The 19664-nt window shown below is 39.7% G+C and overlaps 1 protein-coding gene across 1 annotated transcript in view; it reads right to left on the bottom strand.

Annotated features, from left to right (window-relative positions):
* Positions 1-330: 330 nt before the first annotated feature.
* Positions 331-19664, bottom strand: part of grapa (GRB2 related adaptor protein a) — a 28603-nt gene continuing 9269 nt past the window's right edge. Inside the window, exons 4-5 of the mRNA XM_054608114.1 lie at positions 10408-10576; positions 331-1503 (exon numbers count right to left, since the gene is read on the bottom strand). Of these exons, the coding sequence (XP_054464089.1) occupies positions 1321-1503; positions 10408-10576 (352 nt within the window). The 3' untranslated portion in view covers positions 331-1320. The remainder of the gene's footprint in view (positions 1504-10407; positions 10577-19664) is intronic.

Below are 19664 nucleotides of genomic sequence, written 5' to 3'. Positions count from 1 at the left end.
TACATGATAAATTACATTTTAGGGCATCGACCCGTCAAACACAGTCGAGAATGACGTTGACGTGGGATTTACTGGCCACAGTGGGGTCTTTTTACCTTGATCGAAATGTGAACGCCTGCATGTAAATGGGAAAATTAGTGAAATATTCATTTTCATCAGCCGTGAAACAGATTTGAATATTGCCTTTTTCGGAATGAGGGCAATATTTGGTGCATGAAAACGTATTCACTGTTTCTAGTCGTTTACTTGTTTTTTTCACAGCTGAAGTGCTCATGTTATTTTGTGTACTCTCATATATTAATATTACATTTCAACAGACAAATTCTGTCCAAGAGGTAAATGTATCACTTTATTTAAATGATTTGTCATTACACGTTAAGGAAGACTGGTCCAAGCTCTTACCGTAAATCACATACAAATGTGGCTTTCTTAGACTTTTTGTTGCAACAGGAACAAAACCTTTTTTACAATGTTGTATCTTACTTATAATATATGTATTCTAAGATTACACATGAATAAGAATAAATACATGGAAACAAACAAACAAACAAAATAAATGATTCATATTCAATTTAGTTGAGGATATTACATTTTTTAAGCTGTGTGTTTTAAAGTTCATCTCACTGGTCACTTTGACCCAGTGATCTCCTTTACTGGTCCACATTGCTGCACACACACACAAACTCACACACACATGCATTCACTTTTCCATATCACACTAATACAGATTTACAAGTGTTCAGACCCACACTTTACACACACACACACACACACACACCCAGCGAGAGAGGAATCTGCTGTGTCAGTATCCTCAGAGTGTCTGTCCCAGATATTCACAACACAATGACTCTCTGTGTCCCTCTCTGCTCGGATCTCTTTGTTGAAGCAGCGGCAAAATCCTGACTCGTCTTCGGCGAAGAAAACATTCCTCCACAGCGTATCCCGTGGGTCACACACTTTGCAGGTGTGTGTGTTGCTTTTATTTAGCCTGCACCGGCGCTGATAAGCTCGAATACATGAGTATGCCTGGGAATGTGTGTGTAGGTTCCAGTTCTCCACAGTGTGTAGGTCCATATCTTCATTTTCTTTATTTTGTACATGATTAAAGAGAAAGTGGAGTCGTGGGATCAGGTGGAAGCGATTGATGAGCCCGTAGCAGCTGATTGGACGAAGCTTGTGATCGACAGGTGGCATCACGGGGGGGGAGTCAGTTACATAATGAGCAGCTCAGTTCTCCAAAAGTGAGTGGGCGAGTGCACAGCAGGGGAGCAGTGTGAGGGGGTGGGGGGGTGGGGAGTGGTATCTGATTGGTGCGTCAGGTCACTGGCATTGGTAGATGGGCTGGACGTACTCGGGGAAGTAGCCCACGTGTCCGTGGCAACGGCCCCGCCAGCGCAGCGAGTCGGAGCAGTCCATGAGTTCGATGACGTCACCGCGCAGGAAGCGTAGCTGGGACGGGTGGTGGGGGGTGAAGTCGAAGAGAGCGTGGGCATGGTGGGGTCGCTGTGGGGACAAAGAGAGAGAAAGTTTGTGAAAACTTTACAACTTTTCGATACAGTTCATGTTATAACAGACAAAGGTTTTACTTAAAGGGGAACAACCTTTACTTCAAAATGATCTCTGTTTTATGCAACATAACCTAATGAAACATAGAAAAAGTAATACATCAGCGCCGTGGTTACCAACCCCTGCCACTGCTGCTACACCGTCAAGCTGTCAGAGCTTAGTTACCATGGAGCCCACACTGTCACTAATTGCACTACCTGAAGAATTATTATCAACTTTTTTTTTTGGTAAAAACTGAAAAGATATTTCAGAGAGAAGCAGACAGAAGGGTCTATAATATGTGTTTTAAAGATATAAACAGGGTTTCACACTGATTCAGGAGCGAAAACAGGTTAAAAAGATAAAGACAAATCACACTGTACACAACATTTAACCAACACATGCTCAAATTCCAGCTGGCATTCTATTTTCTTTACAGACACGAGGCAACTAAAAGAGGTAATACAAAAGATCTTCTTTTTTTCAAGATTTAGTAAATCTATTTGAACAAAACAATTCAAATAGATAACTAAATCTTGATAAAAGAAGATTCTTTTGTATTGCAGCTGCACTTTGTGGTACAAGTTGGCAAAGAGGGCGTGTATTTAATGTAAACCACTCATCTGCTCATCATAAGCTTTGCTAATTAGTTGGCTACACGCCGGCTTTATCAGGGCAGAGCTGCTATAAACAGAAAAAAAATGACAAACTGACAGAGAGTAAGAAGTCCAGAATGCTATGTGTGAGAGATACAACAACGCACACAGAAAGGTGAATTAACGATGCTCTGCTTTCTCTGTCTCACTGTGTTTTTCTTTCGAGTTCACTAAAGTAGAGTTTCTCTCTCCTCCCCTGATAGCCGGCCTCCTCTGATCTCTGTTTGCTCGGGAAGAAGAAGCAGTTTAAGAGAAGTAGGATGAAAGCGGCTATTTTAAGGGGGAGCGTTGTGAACTTAGCTAACCTCTCAGCTGTCAGCTGCTCTCCCACAGAGGAGAGAGGAAGAGATATGAACGGGGAGTGAGTGGAGAGGAGGAATACCAATATTGTATTTGTTGTTGGTGTGTGTGTGTGTGTGTGTGGGTATCTATGTTGCAACTCTGGGCTTTTTTCTGCTGTGGACTGTTTTGCCTTAGACTTCGTTGTGTGTGTGGGACTTAGTTCAAGTCCCACACACACTAACCAGACAGCAAGATTAGACAGATCTTGAGACACAGACACAATTTATCAATCCCACAAATCCATAAAATCCTCACGGACTTCTCCTTTATTGTGTCGCTGATCTAGTCTAGACTTCTTGTAAGTGTCTGTGCACTCTCTTCCCGTTTATTTGGGTGCAGAGAGCATGTGGGTGCAGGCCTGTATTTGCTCCGATGTGTATGTGTGTGTGTGTGTGTGTGTGTTGTGTGACAGCACTGAGGAAAAACCCATTCATTTCTCCATGCCAGCTCGTGAGGAGCGGCGGTATGGAAGATAAATATGGTCCGCCGGTATCAGCTGCGCTCGGCTGCCTTGTGATCAACGTCCTCGTCAGCGGCCGCTCCGACCCAGAGCGAGCGCTGACAGTGGAACAAATTACTCCGTAACATCGATGGACTACAGCTGGGTAGTAGATCTGTCTCTGAGCACACACACAAACAAGGTGTATACGGCAGAAAAAACCCGCCTGTAACACTGTTTCTGTTTCCACTTGAAAATGACAAGGTGGAGAAAAAGTTTTGCATGAACAGACTTTGTGTTTAAAGATAAATCTTAAGGGACATGATGGGGGAAGAATTAAAAACTAAATATATATAATAAATATATATATTTTTTTCATTTTTTGTTCCTATTATTGTTCGATTGGTCTAGTATATATATATATATATATATATATATATTTATACAAACTATATACTAGATTAATTGCACAATAAGGGGTACAACACAAGGAGATGCATGGACTTGGATTAAGCCAGTATATACTGTATATATACTGTATATATACATACACATATATATATATATATATATATATACTGGATTAATTCAAGTTAAAGAGCTAACACACACATATATATTTATATCATGAACTATCATAAATCTATCATAAATGTATGTATATACAAAACCTAAAATAAACTGTGTTCATGTGTTTGTGTCATTAAATTGGCAATATTTTCATGACACGTTCACATTACACAGGTTGAAGTCAACATAATTTCTCTATAACCCTGTTTTTTTTAATGCATTTATTAAATAATCCAAAGGTCCAAAGGGAGCGATGCAAGAAGCAGTTTTTCCTAGTTTTTGTGCTGTTAGTGTCACTGCCTAACATTTGTGTGAAGCGGAGATGAAATGGTGTTCTGGTAACTGAATAAATGGGTATACTTTAATATTTTATATAGATATACATAGAGAATTCACCTCAAGGCTGCAAAGACAGAGAAGTTACGGAAGAACTTCAGGGGGATTTAGGAAAAAAGGTTTACTGCATCTTGAAAATGAAGTATTGCTATTTGTCTGCCGTCATAATTTGTGTATGTGAACCCATAATGGAGTGAGGACTGTGTAGTAGGTTCATGCATAGTGAGAGACATTCAGTGGGCGTTGGGGATTTGTTGACGCCGAAGGCCACGACGAAGCCCCACGGATACAAAGACCAGCTGACCATGACTTCATTTAAAATGACAGACAGTTTGGATCCAAACTAAATGCACTGTTTTTAATCTGCAGGCGTACAGAGGAACAAAGAACACTGGCTGGAATCGCCAATGACCATGATGTGCTCCAAATCTAAAGCGTGAAGAAAAAAGGTAGGATGGAGTTTTTATATTTAGTCTGCTGCCAGACTAAAGATAACGATTTAAAAAAGGCTGTTGCAACACATTCAGGTGAGATTAAAAAATATATATTTCACCTGAACAAATTATTTAATTAGAGATTTAGATAAGTCTAAATGTCTAAATAAGTTGCACAATATGTAGATTTCGAGCTGCAATCTAATAGACTGTGACATAATCAATTAGAACTTTGCCTTTTCTAAATCATTGTTTGTTTATTTGTATTGTTAAAATAGACAGAAAAAAAGAAAAATGTTCCCCTTAAAATTCTCATTAAAACAGTTACAGAGTAAACAAGGCTACAGATATGCAGCCCATAATGACTAAGGTACCGTGATGTGATTTGGAATGACGGATGTTTTTTAAAGCTACAAAGCCGTGTAGGTGAACTCGCCACCCTCAGCTATGGGGCGCGTTGTGATGCAGAGATACGCTTCACCTCGAGGCCGTGACCGAGCAGCACGGTGACCTACAGTACAAGAGAAGTCTCAGCCTGCATGCTAACGTTGGAATGATACAAGAGAACCGTGCAAATATATATACGTATATATATATATATATATATATATATATATATATATACGTATATATATAACCAAGAAAAAGTTTGTTGTTTTCTTGCATTTGTCGTTTGTTAATTCCAGATTTCAATATTTCCAACCCAACAATGGACATTCAGCACAGTTTTAAGGACTGTACAGTTATGTATATGCACAAGGCCCACTCTGCACGCAACCCATATTAGATTTGAATTAATATAGAAGAGCAAAGTGACCTTTGACCACATCATGCAGACCTGAGGCGGAATAACATAGAATACTGTACATCGCTTTGATGGACCTTCAACACGCATGTTCCTGATGAAACATCTTACAGTTCATGATATAAAAGAGAGCAATATTGTTATGTTTACTGGGGACCTATCGCATCATAAATATCATGAAATACGATAGGAAAATAATCTGCTAATATAGATGTGCCCATACACTGAGTAGAAGGGCTGTAATTCATTTTGTTGGGAGTCCAATCTGGTCATCATTTTGCTGAGATCATCTTCACATCACTTTGTTACTAATTGCAGAGCATTAAAACACACTTAAAACATACTTCCCGCATATTTGGTGTTGAGTGTTATTTCTATAATGGAGCAATAGCAGCCCAAACCTGAGATGAAGACTTAGTTAAATCACAGAGGAGCAGCTGTGAGGATGTGTGTGGGCTGAGTCCCGTTCTCCATTCGCTGCAGAGGAACACCAGCCATTTAAATATGTTTTGATGACTGCTAATACCTGTTTATTCATGGAGAATGCGGGGCAAGTTTACTAACTTGATGCGGCATCACATTAAAATGTAATGGAGAGAATAAATGGAGTATAAAATGGCAGTGAAATTAACAAGCATAAACAATCTGTCGTGGTCTTAAATCTGCTTTATAACAGCAATAAATGCCTATTAAAACAGGAAAAGAGTCAAACATCTGTCTGAGTTCTTTATCCAGTATTCACACTTTTTTTTACAAGTGTTACAAGTTTGACTTCACTTGTGTTTGTCAGACAAATAGATCCAGTGGCAGGAGGATGATTTGGATGAATTGGCATTTTGAGCAATTATTCTAATAATTGTTCTTTTACTGTATGTAGAAGTCATGACACAAGCTTCTCAGTCGAGTACAGAAGACAGATGTTTGTGGTGCACCGACAGAAACTACTGAATATGAATATTATAAAATCAAACTGCTGAGAAAGAGCTACTGTATTTTGGCTGCTCTCATTAAACAGATTCAGACTGTGACAGTATTTAGGTCGCACAGATTTTTCCTTCTCCCCTACGGGACCGCCGTCGTTATCTCCCGTTTAACTACCATCGTAACGCCCTGAAGCTAAATTGTTAAATCGCATCTGCTCCAGCGGCATTTGTTCAAAGGACTGAGCAACATCTATCTCCTCCCCCCCCGTGATCTAGAAGATGCTTGAAATTGTTTTTAAGGTGTGAGGCAGGATGTTACCAACACAAGAACTAAAAAAAGCAAGAAGCTGCTTTGTGAAATAAAAAGCTATTTTTAGGATAAAAAAAAACCTGTCGCCCTCATCTGAAATTCTGCTGCTCCACCAGGTGAATTACTGCAGCAGCCTGACTGCTCGGCAAACCGTCTCTGAATAAATCGAGATCATGAAGAAAAAACGTGCATTTTAGTAAGAACCCCATCTGAGTTTTAAAATGAGGTTTAAGAAAAATGAATTGGTGAGACAACCCGAATCCCCCCCGACTTTAACACCTCACTTTACTCCAGCACACTTATATTACAGCAGGTATATAAAGAGAGTGGTGAGAAGGACCAGACTTATTGGAGTAAAGCTCACACATCACAAAGATCAATACATGTGGATCATTTTCTAAAGAGCATACGATTCAGACAGACTCGACACTTTTCAGATTTTCTCCAAGCTTGCGCTGATGATGTGGCCATGAAAATATTGAACAAAATTGATATTTTGCTATATATATTTTATTCCTTTTTAAATAATAAACCTATTTATCTGCATTCATTTTTTTTTTTGTATTTCAAGTGTATACGAGTATTCCAATGTGCTGCCTTTTCAGAATACTAATGCCTGTTTGAAATATAAAAAAAAAAAAATGATAATGTCATAACCACAGTAGGACGTATGTGCCTGTATGTTTCGCTGCTATTTCCTCCCCCAGTTTCAGTTCTATTAAAAGAATTTGCCTCTAAACTCCTCACATTTTATCTGATCACCTCAGAAAAACCACAAAGCAGCAGTGGTCGGCTTCCTGCAGGGTGCTGCTTCTCTCCAGCACCATTTAAATGCCAATGGCTCTTCACTGCTTTTTATTTACTTGCATGCAGAGCATTGAGCTGATAGTTAAGTGTGAGGTCTGATTTTATGGCAAAATAAACCAGTAGAGTCAAAGAAATGGTTACAAATAGACCCTTTCTGCAGAATTGTGTGCAGGTGGTAGCAAAATCTGGAAGTTGTGCTCATCTGTTTTAGAGTTGCCCCGGGCTGATGCCTTCTGAACGAGGGTATTAAAATCATTCTATACCCATTAAAATGGCTTCACACTTTTTACGGATGACAAACACCGAAAAGGGACTTGGTAATTTGTTTTTTCTTTATTTGAAAAAGCAGCTCTGCATTTAGACTATTTTTTCCACCCTTTTCCATGTTAGAAAGAGACTAACTTCAATGCATGCTCACATTAATACAGTTTAAATATTGATGCAGTGGAAGGAGAGCTGCAGAACAACACACATTCTCACTCTCAACTAATGAAATACTGTCGCCTGGTCAGTGGCCATAAGCTTCAATCTGTGACTCACGTGAATATCTATTTAAATGCAACAGCCTGTTTAAAGTGATCAGAAACCAAACAGCTAATCAATGGTGATACTGTTTGTTAATAGATAAAGGAGTGATGATACAGTACTTGCCTTGGATTCCTAAGATAAAGCTATGTATTGTTCTACACAGACTGGGTGGCCTGCAGCCGACAATACAACGCTGATTACAATCATTAAAGACTTTAAACTTGACATGGACTTGTCCCTAAAAGACTTGAGACTTAACTTGGACTTGTTCCTCAAATAATTGACACTTGACTTGGACTTGTTCCTTTAAAGACTTGAGACTTGACATTTACTTGTTCCTCAAAAGCTTGGGACTTAACTTGGACTTGATTGCAAGGACTTGAGACTTTCTTTGGACTTGTCCCTCAAAGACATTCGACTTGATTTGGACAATCCTCAAAGACTTGAGACTTAACTTGGACTTGTCCCTCAAAAACGTTGGAATTGATTTGGACTATCCTCAAAGACTCTGACTTAACTTAGACTTGACTTAACTTAACTCGAGGTCAAAGACTTGAGATTTGAGACTTGACTTGTACCCTCAAAGACTTAAGGCTTGTCTTGGACTTGTTACTCAAAGACCTGAGACTTGGTTTGGTCTCGTATCTCAAATACTTGAGACTTGACTTGGACTCAAGGTCTAAGACTTGAGACTTGACTTGGACTTGTCCCTGTAAGACTTGAGACTTTACATGGACTTGATAATTTGTTCATACTAGTCTATTTTAATGTCATCCTGATGAGGGACATAAATGTTAAAACCACATTCCTGGCAATCCATCTCACAGTTTGTTCAGGTATTTCACTGAAAAACCACAAATGTCAACCTTGTGTTGTCACTAAAGGATCCAAGAGGATCACAAGAGAATTAAGGGTTTATCCGCTGGGGACCATGAATGTCCACACTAAATATTATTCATAGCAGATATTTCAGTCTAGACCAAAGTGGAGTTCTGATCAACAGACATTGCCACCATAGAGCCATGCCTTTGTATAAAACATGAGTCTACCCTGCAGTAAATCAACGTTTCTGCTCCCAGTGATTCACGCTGCATGTTCAGCTGCCTAATTGAATGGCCTCCTATTCTCAGGTGCCGGTCTCCAGAAGCGTAGAACCCTGATGCGATGAGTATTAACACGCGGCTTGTGTTACTGTGATGAGAACATGCTGTCATGTCAGCATCGCTGTGGATCACATTCATCTCCACAGCGGGCGGGTTCGCCTGCGGGCGCTTCGTCGCTGCCACTCCCGGGGAATATTTAACCACGCAACGCGATTCCCCGTCTGCAATATGACTCAACAACAGGCCGCAACAACGGCTTCTCCCATGGCGACATCATCATGGGAACTACCTGTCATTTAGATTTGTTCTCGCTAAACCTGACAGAAGTTTGGGATACGCCTTGTGGTAACAGACGTTCTTTCACCCAACGACAGAGTCGAGTGCATTAAAAACACGATAGAGGGTGTTGTATTCTGTACAGAGTGTAAAACCTCTTGAGAAACACTTATGATTTGGAGCTAGATAAAAAAAGATGCTTTTATTTGACTTGAATAGCCTTATCAATCGTCAAGATAAGAGCAGAAACCTAAACCCGGCTCATTAGATGTCTAAAGTGTTGTGGACGAAACACAACTAACTAAAGAAATGTACAAATTTGATATGTGGCAACTAAATCATGACTTATGTTAATGAAAAAGATCATTTCTCTATAGCACTGCTGTCCTCGCTCCCTCTGGCTCGGTGCCTGAGATGACTGATTTGGTTCTGCTCCAAAGCGACGGCAGTCCCTGTGATCTTTCATTACATGCTGCACCTTCTACGTCAAACCCTGCGGCCACAGTCACAGCCCCAAAAACATATGGAGTGTTCCCATAGCTGTGAGAAAAAATATAAATGAACCTAGTAGCACCTCAAAAGTCACGGCGAAATGAAATATGAACACGTGGGTAGCTTGCTATGTCTGTAATATAAATACATAACAGGAAGAAAAAAGTACACTTTTTGTCAAAATGCTGCTTTCACTGTTGTGAAAAGTCTGATTGGATACTTAAATAAAAGAGAGAAGATGAAGTAGAGAAAGACTGATGACAACATGAACAGATGTGTTTTAAATGAGTTAGCAAGGAGACGGAAATTGTCATAGCAAAATAGATGCTGTGGATTTTGAGGTGGATTACTATAAAAAAGATGGAAACAGAACATCTGTTGTGTGGACAATATTAAGTACGAAAAACTAATTTTACTAAATTCTGAACAGTTAAAACTTTCTCAAATTTGAAGTATCTCAGGGGTAAACAACATGCAATGCTGTATATAAAATGTCTCAGAGAAAACTGAAAATGACGATATTGAAAAAATGAGTAAGAGATGAGAAAATTATTATTTTCTGTTCCTTAAATTAAAGATTTATTCTATGACCTTAAGCTAAATTTTCTAAATCATTTATCAAATCATCAATAAAATCAATTTTTTTTGAAAGTGTACACATTCTCTCCACAATTTCTTTGTTAAACTGTATGAACTAGTTGCACAGCAAGGACTTTAAAATCAGTTTAATTACTGATTAAATTGTCTATTGATAATATGTTCGTGCTTATTGCTTTAATTAAAGATAAACTTGTTTGAGTTGAAATGCATGAAAGAAAGACAGAAAAAGTCTCGTGCTCACCCTGGCGAATTGCTCGGGGTCCCTCAGAAAGACGGTCCTCTCCTTAGCGATGCTGTTGCTATGGTAGAACTCCACCAGCTCGTTGAGGGAGGAGAAGAGCTCGTCCCACACGTAGTACTGACAGCAGCGGTCCTGCAGAACCTTGAAGTGCTGGACGTGGTCACCGTAACTGCAGAAAGTGAACAGAACGAGAAATTAAGAATGTTTTCTCATCTGTCGGGGGTTGATATGGAATTATGATATAATAGAAAAGCCTCAAAATAAGAAAACTAAAAGTTTTAATATCTGTTTGACCATATTTTTCTGCCATTGCATCAGCCATTTCCTCTCAAAATCAGTTGTCCGACCAGTAAAGCTGCCGTGTGCTGTGTCATAGTTGGGAGTGGAGCGCTGTTAGCATGCTGTTGCAGGTTCACAATTTTCAGCAACAGTGGAGACAGACAGACGGTCCAACAAAATCTGGTCTTCCCCGGGTCGAGGCTCTTTTTTGTTGCAACAATACATTTGGACCAGCTTCGGGTTGATACCAACAGTCTCGGCCTTTAGTTCCCAAAGCCCCCCCTTTAACTCGCACAGCTGAGATCACTTATTTCCTTTTTTTTTATTAAGTTTAGATTATTTTAAGCAACTGCAGAAAGTCCATAATGAAAACCCTGAACAAAACGGATAAAGGGAGAACACCAGAACAGATAAAACAATACAAGAGCTTTTTTAACCAGATGTATGAAGAAGAACCCGCATTTGCGCAATTTCTAAATCAATACAATTAGTAGAGAATGGTTGTGGTAACTAGTGGGGTCTTATTTTTTAGTGTGTGTGAGTAATATTTGGGAATTTAAAGAGCAGATAATGACATTTACGTGAGCTCCTCTGAGGGATTCTGTGCAAAACGGATGATGTCCAACAAAATACCCATTTAGCTGTGACTCATTTGTCACACAGGGTAACATATTACCAACATTCAATGTCGTACTTTGATGAATGCAGGGCTGAAATAATAATGAAATAAAGCCGGCGGCACAAACAAAAATAGCCACAGTGTTGGAGTGCAGGCCTTGTTGTCACGATTAAAAGAGTTTGGCCGGTATTCGTTGGCAGTCATACCTGCCCCCCCCCCCCACCCCCACCCACCCCCACCCTCGATCCGGCTCCGCGGTAGTTGCTAAGTAACTTGCCAGCTTATCTTTAGAAAAATCTGGACACCTCACCACGATCATACGGTTATGTAACGGCATCCAAGAAATGCGGCGGAAGTCAACGCGACTCCCCCATGTTTCTAAACACATCACATAAGTGGGTGTGTGTAGGGACTGGAAGTTAACGATGGTTAAAATCGACTTTGTTTGAAAGAAAAAATTTAAATAAAAGATAACGAAGGAAAGCGACCTGTCTTTATTGTAACACGATGGTGTTAAAAAATATCAGACTCTTCCGTGTCAGAAATGACACGCCCTGGCTCTGGAGTAAACACAATGTAGAACTCCTGGTTTGACCTCACTGAACTCCTCCTCTATCCAGTCCGACTGGCTCCGCTCCAGACTCAGAGAGAAAGTGAAATGAGCATCGGCTTGTTTTCCAGGCAGAATTTGTCTTTTTTTCTCTATTCAGACGCTGAGCTCTACAGTATATGAACAAGCGGGGCCCGATTCCCTGATGACTGGATGGCATTCAGCTCCACCTCCACCTCCACCCTGTGCTTCTTTCTCTGCCTTTTCTCAGTTTCACCACTTCTGTGTCCTCGTTTCACTCTTTTCACCCTCAGATAGTCTCCCCCTCCAAAAAACAACAATGAAACTGTGATGAATTGTAAGAAGTAGATGATGCTTTTTTGTTGAAAACATAAAACTTGTTTTTTGATTGAACATAAACTCATTCTGTGTGAGCCGCCGTGCTATCAGTCTTTCTTTGCCTTTGGGTCTGTATATTCCTCTCTCTGTTATCTGACTTCTATCTAACTTTTCCCTCCCCCCATCTCACTCCCTCTTGTAATCTGCTCCGCTCCGTCTCTCATTGCCCTCGACTGGTATCTTCCCTGTGAACGATCTCTATCAGCCCCCCCCTCCATCACCGACGCTGTCTGCTGCAACCTACTGGTCGGGCTTTGTCACTGCCTCCAGCTGTGCAGCTGTTTGTCCGGCTGACACAAAGCAGTGATGCCATCGCCGTACAGGAAACTGATGACAAAGGAAAAATTAAGGGGAATTTAAATTCTATGGAGGTGGAGATTAAAGACAGGATGTAGGCAGGGCAACAACTCTCCCTTTAGGTGATCAACAACAATGTCATGTTGAATGAAACACATCAAGGAAGGAAAAAGGAAACAAGACTTCCTTTAAAATTGTGCTGTAGCCTGTTCGACACATCTACTTTACATTTACTGGAACTATTTTGTTGTACTAAAATTGTTTCGGATCCGTTTTAAAGTTAAAAAAAAAATCCCAAGTATAACAGAACAAGCCTACCTTATATTTATCTGTTGCCCTGACTAACAAAACTGCTCCAAATAAATAAATAAATAAATACATATACAGCTTAAAGGCAACGTGTTTATCAGGGGGTTTGCCCTGTTTCTTGACAGAGATTTCCAAATCATCCAGTGAACTGATTAACATTTGGCAGGGGATAAATAATGCAGGCAGCCACAAACTCTGGTATAAAAACTGTAATCTCACTTAATGCACAAAGCAATAAAGATGACAGTTAGAAAGTTAGAAGTTTGGATTGTGTTGCTGTGTTCAAGTTTGTACAAGTTGGTTTTCACACCCTGCAAGAAGGAAAGTTTGTCCAGAAAATAGACACATCTCTAGCAAACTAATGCAAGTTAATAGGAACACCATTGAAAGCTACCATTTTTTTCAAATTGGCAACTAGAGGTGTTAGTGTATTATAAAAAAAGAAATAAAAACAAACTCCAGATATAACGTGTTTTAAAATCCATAAAAAGATTTTATATAGATACTATAATTATTGTAAATTTCAGGTCTATGAATGAGTAACACAAAATGGGTTTTGGTCTCTAAAGCTCAACTCAAAAGGGGGGAATTTAAATTATATTAAGGTTTAAAGTTAGAACATTTTTAGATTAGACTGTTGGCAATGTCAAAATGCATTACTATCACAAACTCCTTTAACCCCCATACAAGACCCCCGTAGACCACCAGATACCATTAATATACTACTTATTAGTATGAGATTTTGTCATTATTACATGGGCTCTCTTGATGGCTGCCACCAACTGGTATATGATATTAAACTGTTGTATTGGATTTTTTGGGGTCTTGTAAACAAGCTCATACGATATTTTAATGCTTAGTTAACATGCATCATTCCGGATAATAAGTTACATTGCAGTCATATTTATTTAACACTAATGTCTCCCTGTTTCTGTGGGGACTAACAATAGTTTGGCGTATATTAGGCAGGTGAGCATTAGACACCTGACAGCTCTCCATTAAATAGTTAGCTAGCAAACAGCAACACGCTTAAGCTAGCAGTTAGCCAAAAGTCAATGTATTGCAGATATGTCTGATTGCAATTAAAACGTTAGCTAACGCTCACTCTAGTATGTACAGCACACCAGAGTGAGCCGTAATGAAGTCTTGCATCAATTTTAAGTTTTGAGGCAAAGCAACATTTTGTTGATCAGTTCATTTATATGAATCTGTGGAGAATGACAGCTCGCCATGACTGGCCAGCTTTGCTTTGCTTTGCTAGTGATATATGATGAGCCAGAACTCTGTGGTTAAACTACTCTTCAAACATTGTTTAAGAAAAAAAAAAAGGGTTTAATCTTGAATCTTGCATATCAGTTCTGCATCTATTGTCTACAGAAAAAAAAAACTCTAACTAAATTTCCTGTAGGGTCTTTGTACAGCTGACCAGAAACGCTTGAAATATTTATTGAGCAACACTTAAACTACAACATCACATCTTCACCCTCAATTTGCCCTGCAGTGCAAAACATCACTCCCCCTCTGTACCTCTAGAGTAAACTAATGCACTTTGAAATTCAAAGACGGACGATTCAGGAAACGGTAGAAAACCGTCATAGTAAAAAAAGCAGAAATGATTAAAACCCAACACAAGATAACACGTAAGATAGCACGTAAATTCACAGTAGATATAGATCATGTTTCACCTCCTACACGCTATTATCATATGAACAATGGAAAGATAATAATAGTATTTTTACAAACTCACTGACTAGAGGGCAACAAACACAGTGTGATGAACACAAACTGTAATGTATATGAACCATTACCAGCAATGGCTAAGAAGAGTGAAAAAAAAACGACACAGAAGAATTTTTTTTAATGTTGCAGCTATGTTGGTTTTCATGATTTTTGAAAAGTACAAAAAAAGTGAGCATGGGGCTGAAACTGCAATCAAAAATGATGACAGCTAGCAGCATTAGCATGAAACATAGCGGTATGGACTGGGGCACTTATTTTAATGATCGACAGATAATCAGTCATTGAAAACTGATTCACTAGATGCTGAAATGTGATGACAGCTTCATTTACAGTCCACAGAAAAGAGAGAACCAGCTTGTGCTGTGCTGTGGTTGTGATGCTGCACAGTGGTTAAGTAAAAAATAAAAAACAATAGACGCTGTGAAAAGAGGCGAGGAGAAGGTTCTGATATTTCAAGACGTAGATTATTAGGTCTGACAATAACATTAGATGGCGTTTTGAGCCGTTTCAACCATGAAATGTGCATTTTTCTTAACTAAAATGTAAAACCCCCCCCAACTTAACACCCAGCATTGCTGTTTCATCCCAGTTCTCTCATATAATTTGTTTTATAGCTTAAAAAAACATTAGAAAAGTGTGCAGTTCCTCTTTAATTATTACCCAGGGACATCAGAGAACCAGAGTGCATAACACCAACAGCATCTGTCTCAACTTGATCACACACACACTCACACACACACACACACACACACACACACACACACACACACACACACACACACACACACACACACACACACACACACACACACACACACTCACTCCAAGTGCCCTCTCATCTCCCTGATCCAGTGTAATTAAGGCCCACAGCGATAGAGAGATTATTTTCTTTTTCCAACTAAAAGGAAATGAGCGAGAGAGAGATTGAGAAAGAATGAGAGAAATTGAAAGAGAGAATAATGAAATAGACGTAGAGACAGAGCGCACAGAGAGAGAAAGAGAGAGAGAGAGAGAGAGAGAGAGACGGACTGTAGATGAGGACAGAAGTTATTTATAAAACTTTTGCTCTGCGCCAGCACAATTCAAGACGCGTGAAGGTCATCCGTCCATCTTTTTCCCTCGACTTTCTCTCCATCAATCTAGTCTCACTTCCTTATTCGATCTCTCTCTCTCTCTCTCTCTGTCTCTCACCCCTCTCCTCCTCCCCCCCTTTTTCTAATCTGCTGTTCAGTTTCTAAACCGCTGCAGATGTCTGGAATACTTCACACAGCCGCGCTGACACCTCCAGCTGTCACTGATGGTGGTGTCAGGGAGCTATCAGTGTGTGCGTCGGCCCGTGTGCTCGCTGCAAATCACCGATTACATCAGCGTGTGTGTGCGTCCGTTACTCGTGTTTCACAGACTGGGCATGTAGCGTGCACGTGAGTGATTGAGTGAGAGGTTCAGCTCTTCCTGCAGCATCCATATATATTCCCCATCACCTGTTTCGATAATTGGGTGAGGAGAGAGGGAGGAAGTGCGTGTGTGTGTGTGTGTGTGAGGGGAAGGGTGATGAAAGATGTTTGGTGCCGTGGAGGCAATTTAGTCAAAAGTGAGTTGACGGTTCAATAAGGAGCCTTTCAGACGGAGATGATATTTGGCCGGAGAGAGGGATGAAGAGTCTCCAGTTATCGTCTTAAATAAAACAACCACCTACCTAAACAAACGGTGGTGATACTGAGAAAAGCAGAATATTTTTTTTTTGCTTTTGAAAAGATTACATTTTCAACTCCATATAATGTGAATTTAAAACCTCGAAGTGGTTTGTGTCAGCCGGAAGGTTCGGACAAACTGAGAGAGATTGAGTTCAGCCAAGAGCTGCTGGCATTGGTTGAGATACAGGAAGTGAAGCCCGAATCAGCAACTGCCAAAATGAATTCCTGTAATAAATATAGATCGGAGTGGTTATGGAATAGTTTCTCAGAGACAGAGATGCTTCAGGGAAAGAAATAATCGGTTTAGTTTAATCTCAACGGAGCCGCCGCTAAATAACGTTAGGCTAACAAACCCTCGGGCTAGTCTTAAACTACGGAGGTGAATTATTTAAGCCAGGAAAAAAAGTACTTCTATAACTTGAAGTACTTTATCAGTCCCGTTCAACCTCACAAAATTAGCATGTTCTTCCTCACTTATCTTATCAAGCTGACTTTCAAAGTTCAGACGAGCCGAAACAGCCTTTAGCAATTGGGTACGCTAGTTAGCAATGTAGCATTTTAATATTTTATATTTTTTGTCATGCAAACCCTGTGAAAGCAGAGGTTTCTTATTTTTAGGACTCTGCAGAGGCCTTTTGTTTTCGGGGTTGTTTGTCCGTTGGTCCGTTTCTTTCTAGTGAACGCAATATTTCAGGAACGCCTTGAATTTCTTCAAATGAATCTATATTATTATAAATATCCACCTGGCATACAACAACATGTAAATGGTAAATACTAAAAGCGGAAAAAATGGGAAATAGCTGGATTAGCTCTGTTCAAAAGTAAGAAAATCCACCACCAGCAAGCTAAGTAATTAACAAACAAAAAATGTTGTCCATGCGGCAAAGAAATCTGAAGGCCTAACCTCCAGTATTTTTGTTTTTACGCATTAAACAAATTTGTTGATTAGTGATCTTTTGAGGGTCTAATAGGCAGATTTTTATTGTCTTTGGATGGAGCAAATCTTTCTCGAAATCTGGAACTATTCCTTTAAGTTGTAGCATGTTTGGTACTGTAGACTCAAACTAAATCTGTTGTATGACAACACTGACAAAATCATGCATTAATGATATTATGACATCTTATTGCTTCTTGTTTATACTGGGGTCTAAGAGACGATAAAGACAGAGAAGAGGAAAGAGTAAGGAGAGAATAAAGTGAGAAAAAATGAATAAAAAAAACCCAGAGAGATCCTCTGGAGGTTTTATCTCCCAATATGTGAAAACAGGGACACCAAAAAGTTAAATAACTTTTCATGTCCCTACCCGCTAAAAGCTCTTCTGTCTCCTGCCTCTTTTATCTACTTGCTCTTTCCCTCTGTCTCTCCTCATCTGTCTTTATATTCTCCCTTCTTCTCTCTATTTCTCTCTGTATTTATGTCTCTGTCTCTCTCAATTGTGTTTTGGTCACTGAACTGTGCATTTCAATTGGTGCCACTGAGCTGTGGTGTGAGCTGTGAAAGCCTAACTGGACAGTTAATAGAAAAAAAGGAGACCGGTGCACTTTTCTTTTGGTTCCAAAAGTAGAAGCAATGATGAAAATAAAACAATATAAAATATAGATGATAGTTTTTTTATACGGTTATTACTACAAATGTTGCCATTAGTCTTCATTGGGGATATTTCCAAAAAACCCTCCAGCGCCATTTGTGAGAGTTAGAGGAGAAGATCGATACCACTCTCATGCGTGTAGCCTCAATGAATATAAAGCAGCAGGTTAGCTTAGCTTAGCACAAAGACTGGAAACAGGGGGAAGCAGTTAGCCTGGTTTTGTCTAGAGGTAACAAACAAGAAAAGGCGTTCTAACTATTGAGCTTTAGAGGTGCTAGAAGTTGAATTTTGTTACCTTCAGACACAGCCAGTCTAACTGTTTCCTCCTGTTTCTAGTATTTATGCTAAGCTAACCTAATAAATTAAAGTGGTGTTGATCTCCCCATCTGACTCTCAACAGACAATAAGAATATTTCCCAAAATGTCAACTATTTCTTTAGCATAAAGCAAGAAAACAACTTTGTGTTGAGAGGAGAATTTCACCTGAAGAAAAAGCTCCATATATTTCCTCCCAAATACTGTTTGCTCACTTCTTCCCTCTGTCATCGTTTAATTTCCACATTTTCTCCACAAGCATTCATTTATCCAACTAAAACTAAACTGTATGATAAGTGATGCGTGCTACTTAAAGTGAAAAGGAGATTATGCAGCTGTGAAATAAGCTTAGCCCAAAGAGTCGCGTCCCTTTATGGTTCTTCTATGGAGTAATGACCCTGATAAGAGACTAATGATGACAAGGAACCCGATTCAGCACTTTGCTGTGAGAGCACGAGTCGGTGATATCTGAGGATACGGCAGAAATGGTGGCATCTGTTCCACGATGAAATGCTTCGACAATAGACAACCGGCAACGCAAGCAACAGAGATACAATTTCCCTTCTCAAAACTTTTTAAAAATTTACGTTTCAAATATATCTGAAGTGGTATCAAAGTCATCATCACGCTATTTATTTTTATTCTCAAGTTATTGTACACGCAAAGTTGTTAACAGTCATTTCGAAAAAGACAAAGGCCTCAGGAAAACCAAGTGTTTGTGTGTGGGTGGGTGGGTGTGTGTGTGGTGGGTGTGTGTGTGTGTGTGTGTGTGTGTGTGTGTGTGTGTGTGTGTGTGTGTGTGTGTGTGTGTGTGTGTGTGTGTGTGTGTGTGTGTGACCACCATACTGTTCAGAAAAACAATGAGTCAGAAACAGGACCACAACCCCTTCCATCATCATGGAAGGAGTTGTGGTGAAACAACCTCAAGCTCAATCACGCTACTAGACATCCAGCCATCAAAGAGAATACAACGTGACGTCTGCTCTCTTACAGTTTAACTTGTAAAAAAAAAATGTTGACCAAGCTCTTGATAAGCAAAAAATGACCACACAACTAAAATAAATAATAAAGTTGCAGCTTCAGACATGGTATTCAGCTACTGATTTCCTAGAGTGTCTTCTGATGACTCTCAGAGACGGCGCTCAGTCGTTGTGGCGCTCAGATGTGAGTTTTTACGTGTATGTGGAGGAGCGATCGTGGCAGAGTGTGAGGAAGGAAGCGAGACTTTCCATTCGAGAAAAAAGTGGGGAAAGTTATGACCCTTGTCAGCAAGAGGGTCTGCAAAATACCACACCAACAAAACAAAAAAAGCAAAAGAAAGCAACCTGCTGCCTTTTATCTATGCTCATATACCTCAGCTGTTGTTCTTCACATATATCTTTTTACAAACCGGATCCATATAACAGCAATGTGGAAGTCTCAGAAAACACCTCCTTAGGTTGAATCTGCTGCCAAATCAAAGAGCA

The sequence above is a fragment of the Anoplopoma fimbria genome, chromosome 11, assembly GCF_027596085.1.
Source record: "Anoplopoma fimbria isolate UVic2021 breed Golden Eagle Sablefish chromosome 11, Afim_UVic_2022, whole genome shotgun sequence".
Taxonomy (NCBI): Eukaryota; Metazoa; Chordata; class Actinopteri; order Perciformes; family Anoplopomatidae; genus Anoplopoma; species Anoplopoma fimbria.
The sequence above is the reverse complement of the archived record's forward strand: the minus strand, read 5'-3'. Positions and strand labels throughout refer to the sequence as shown.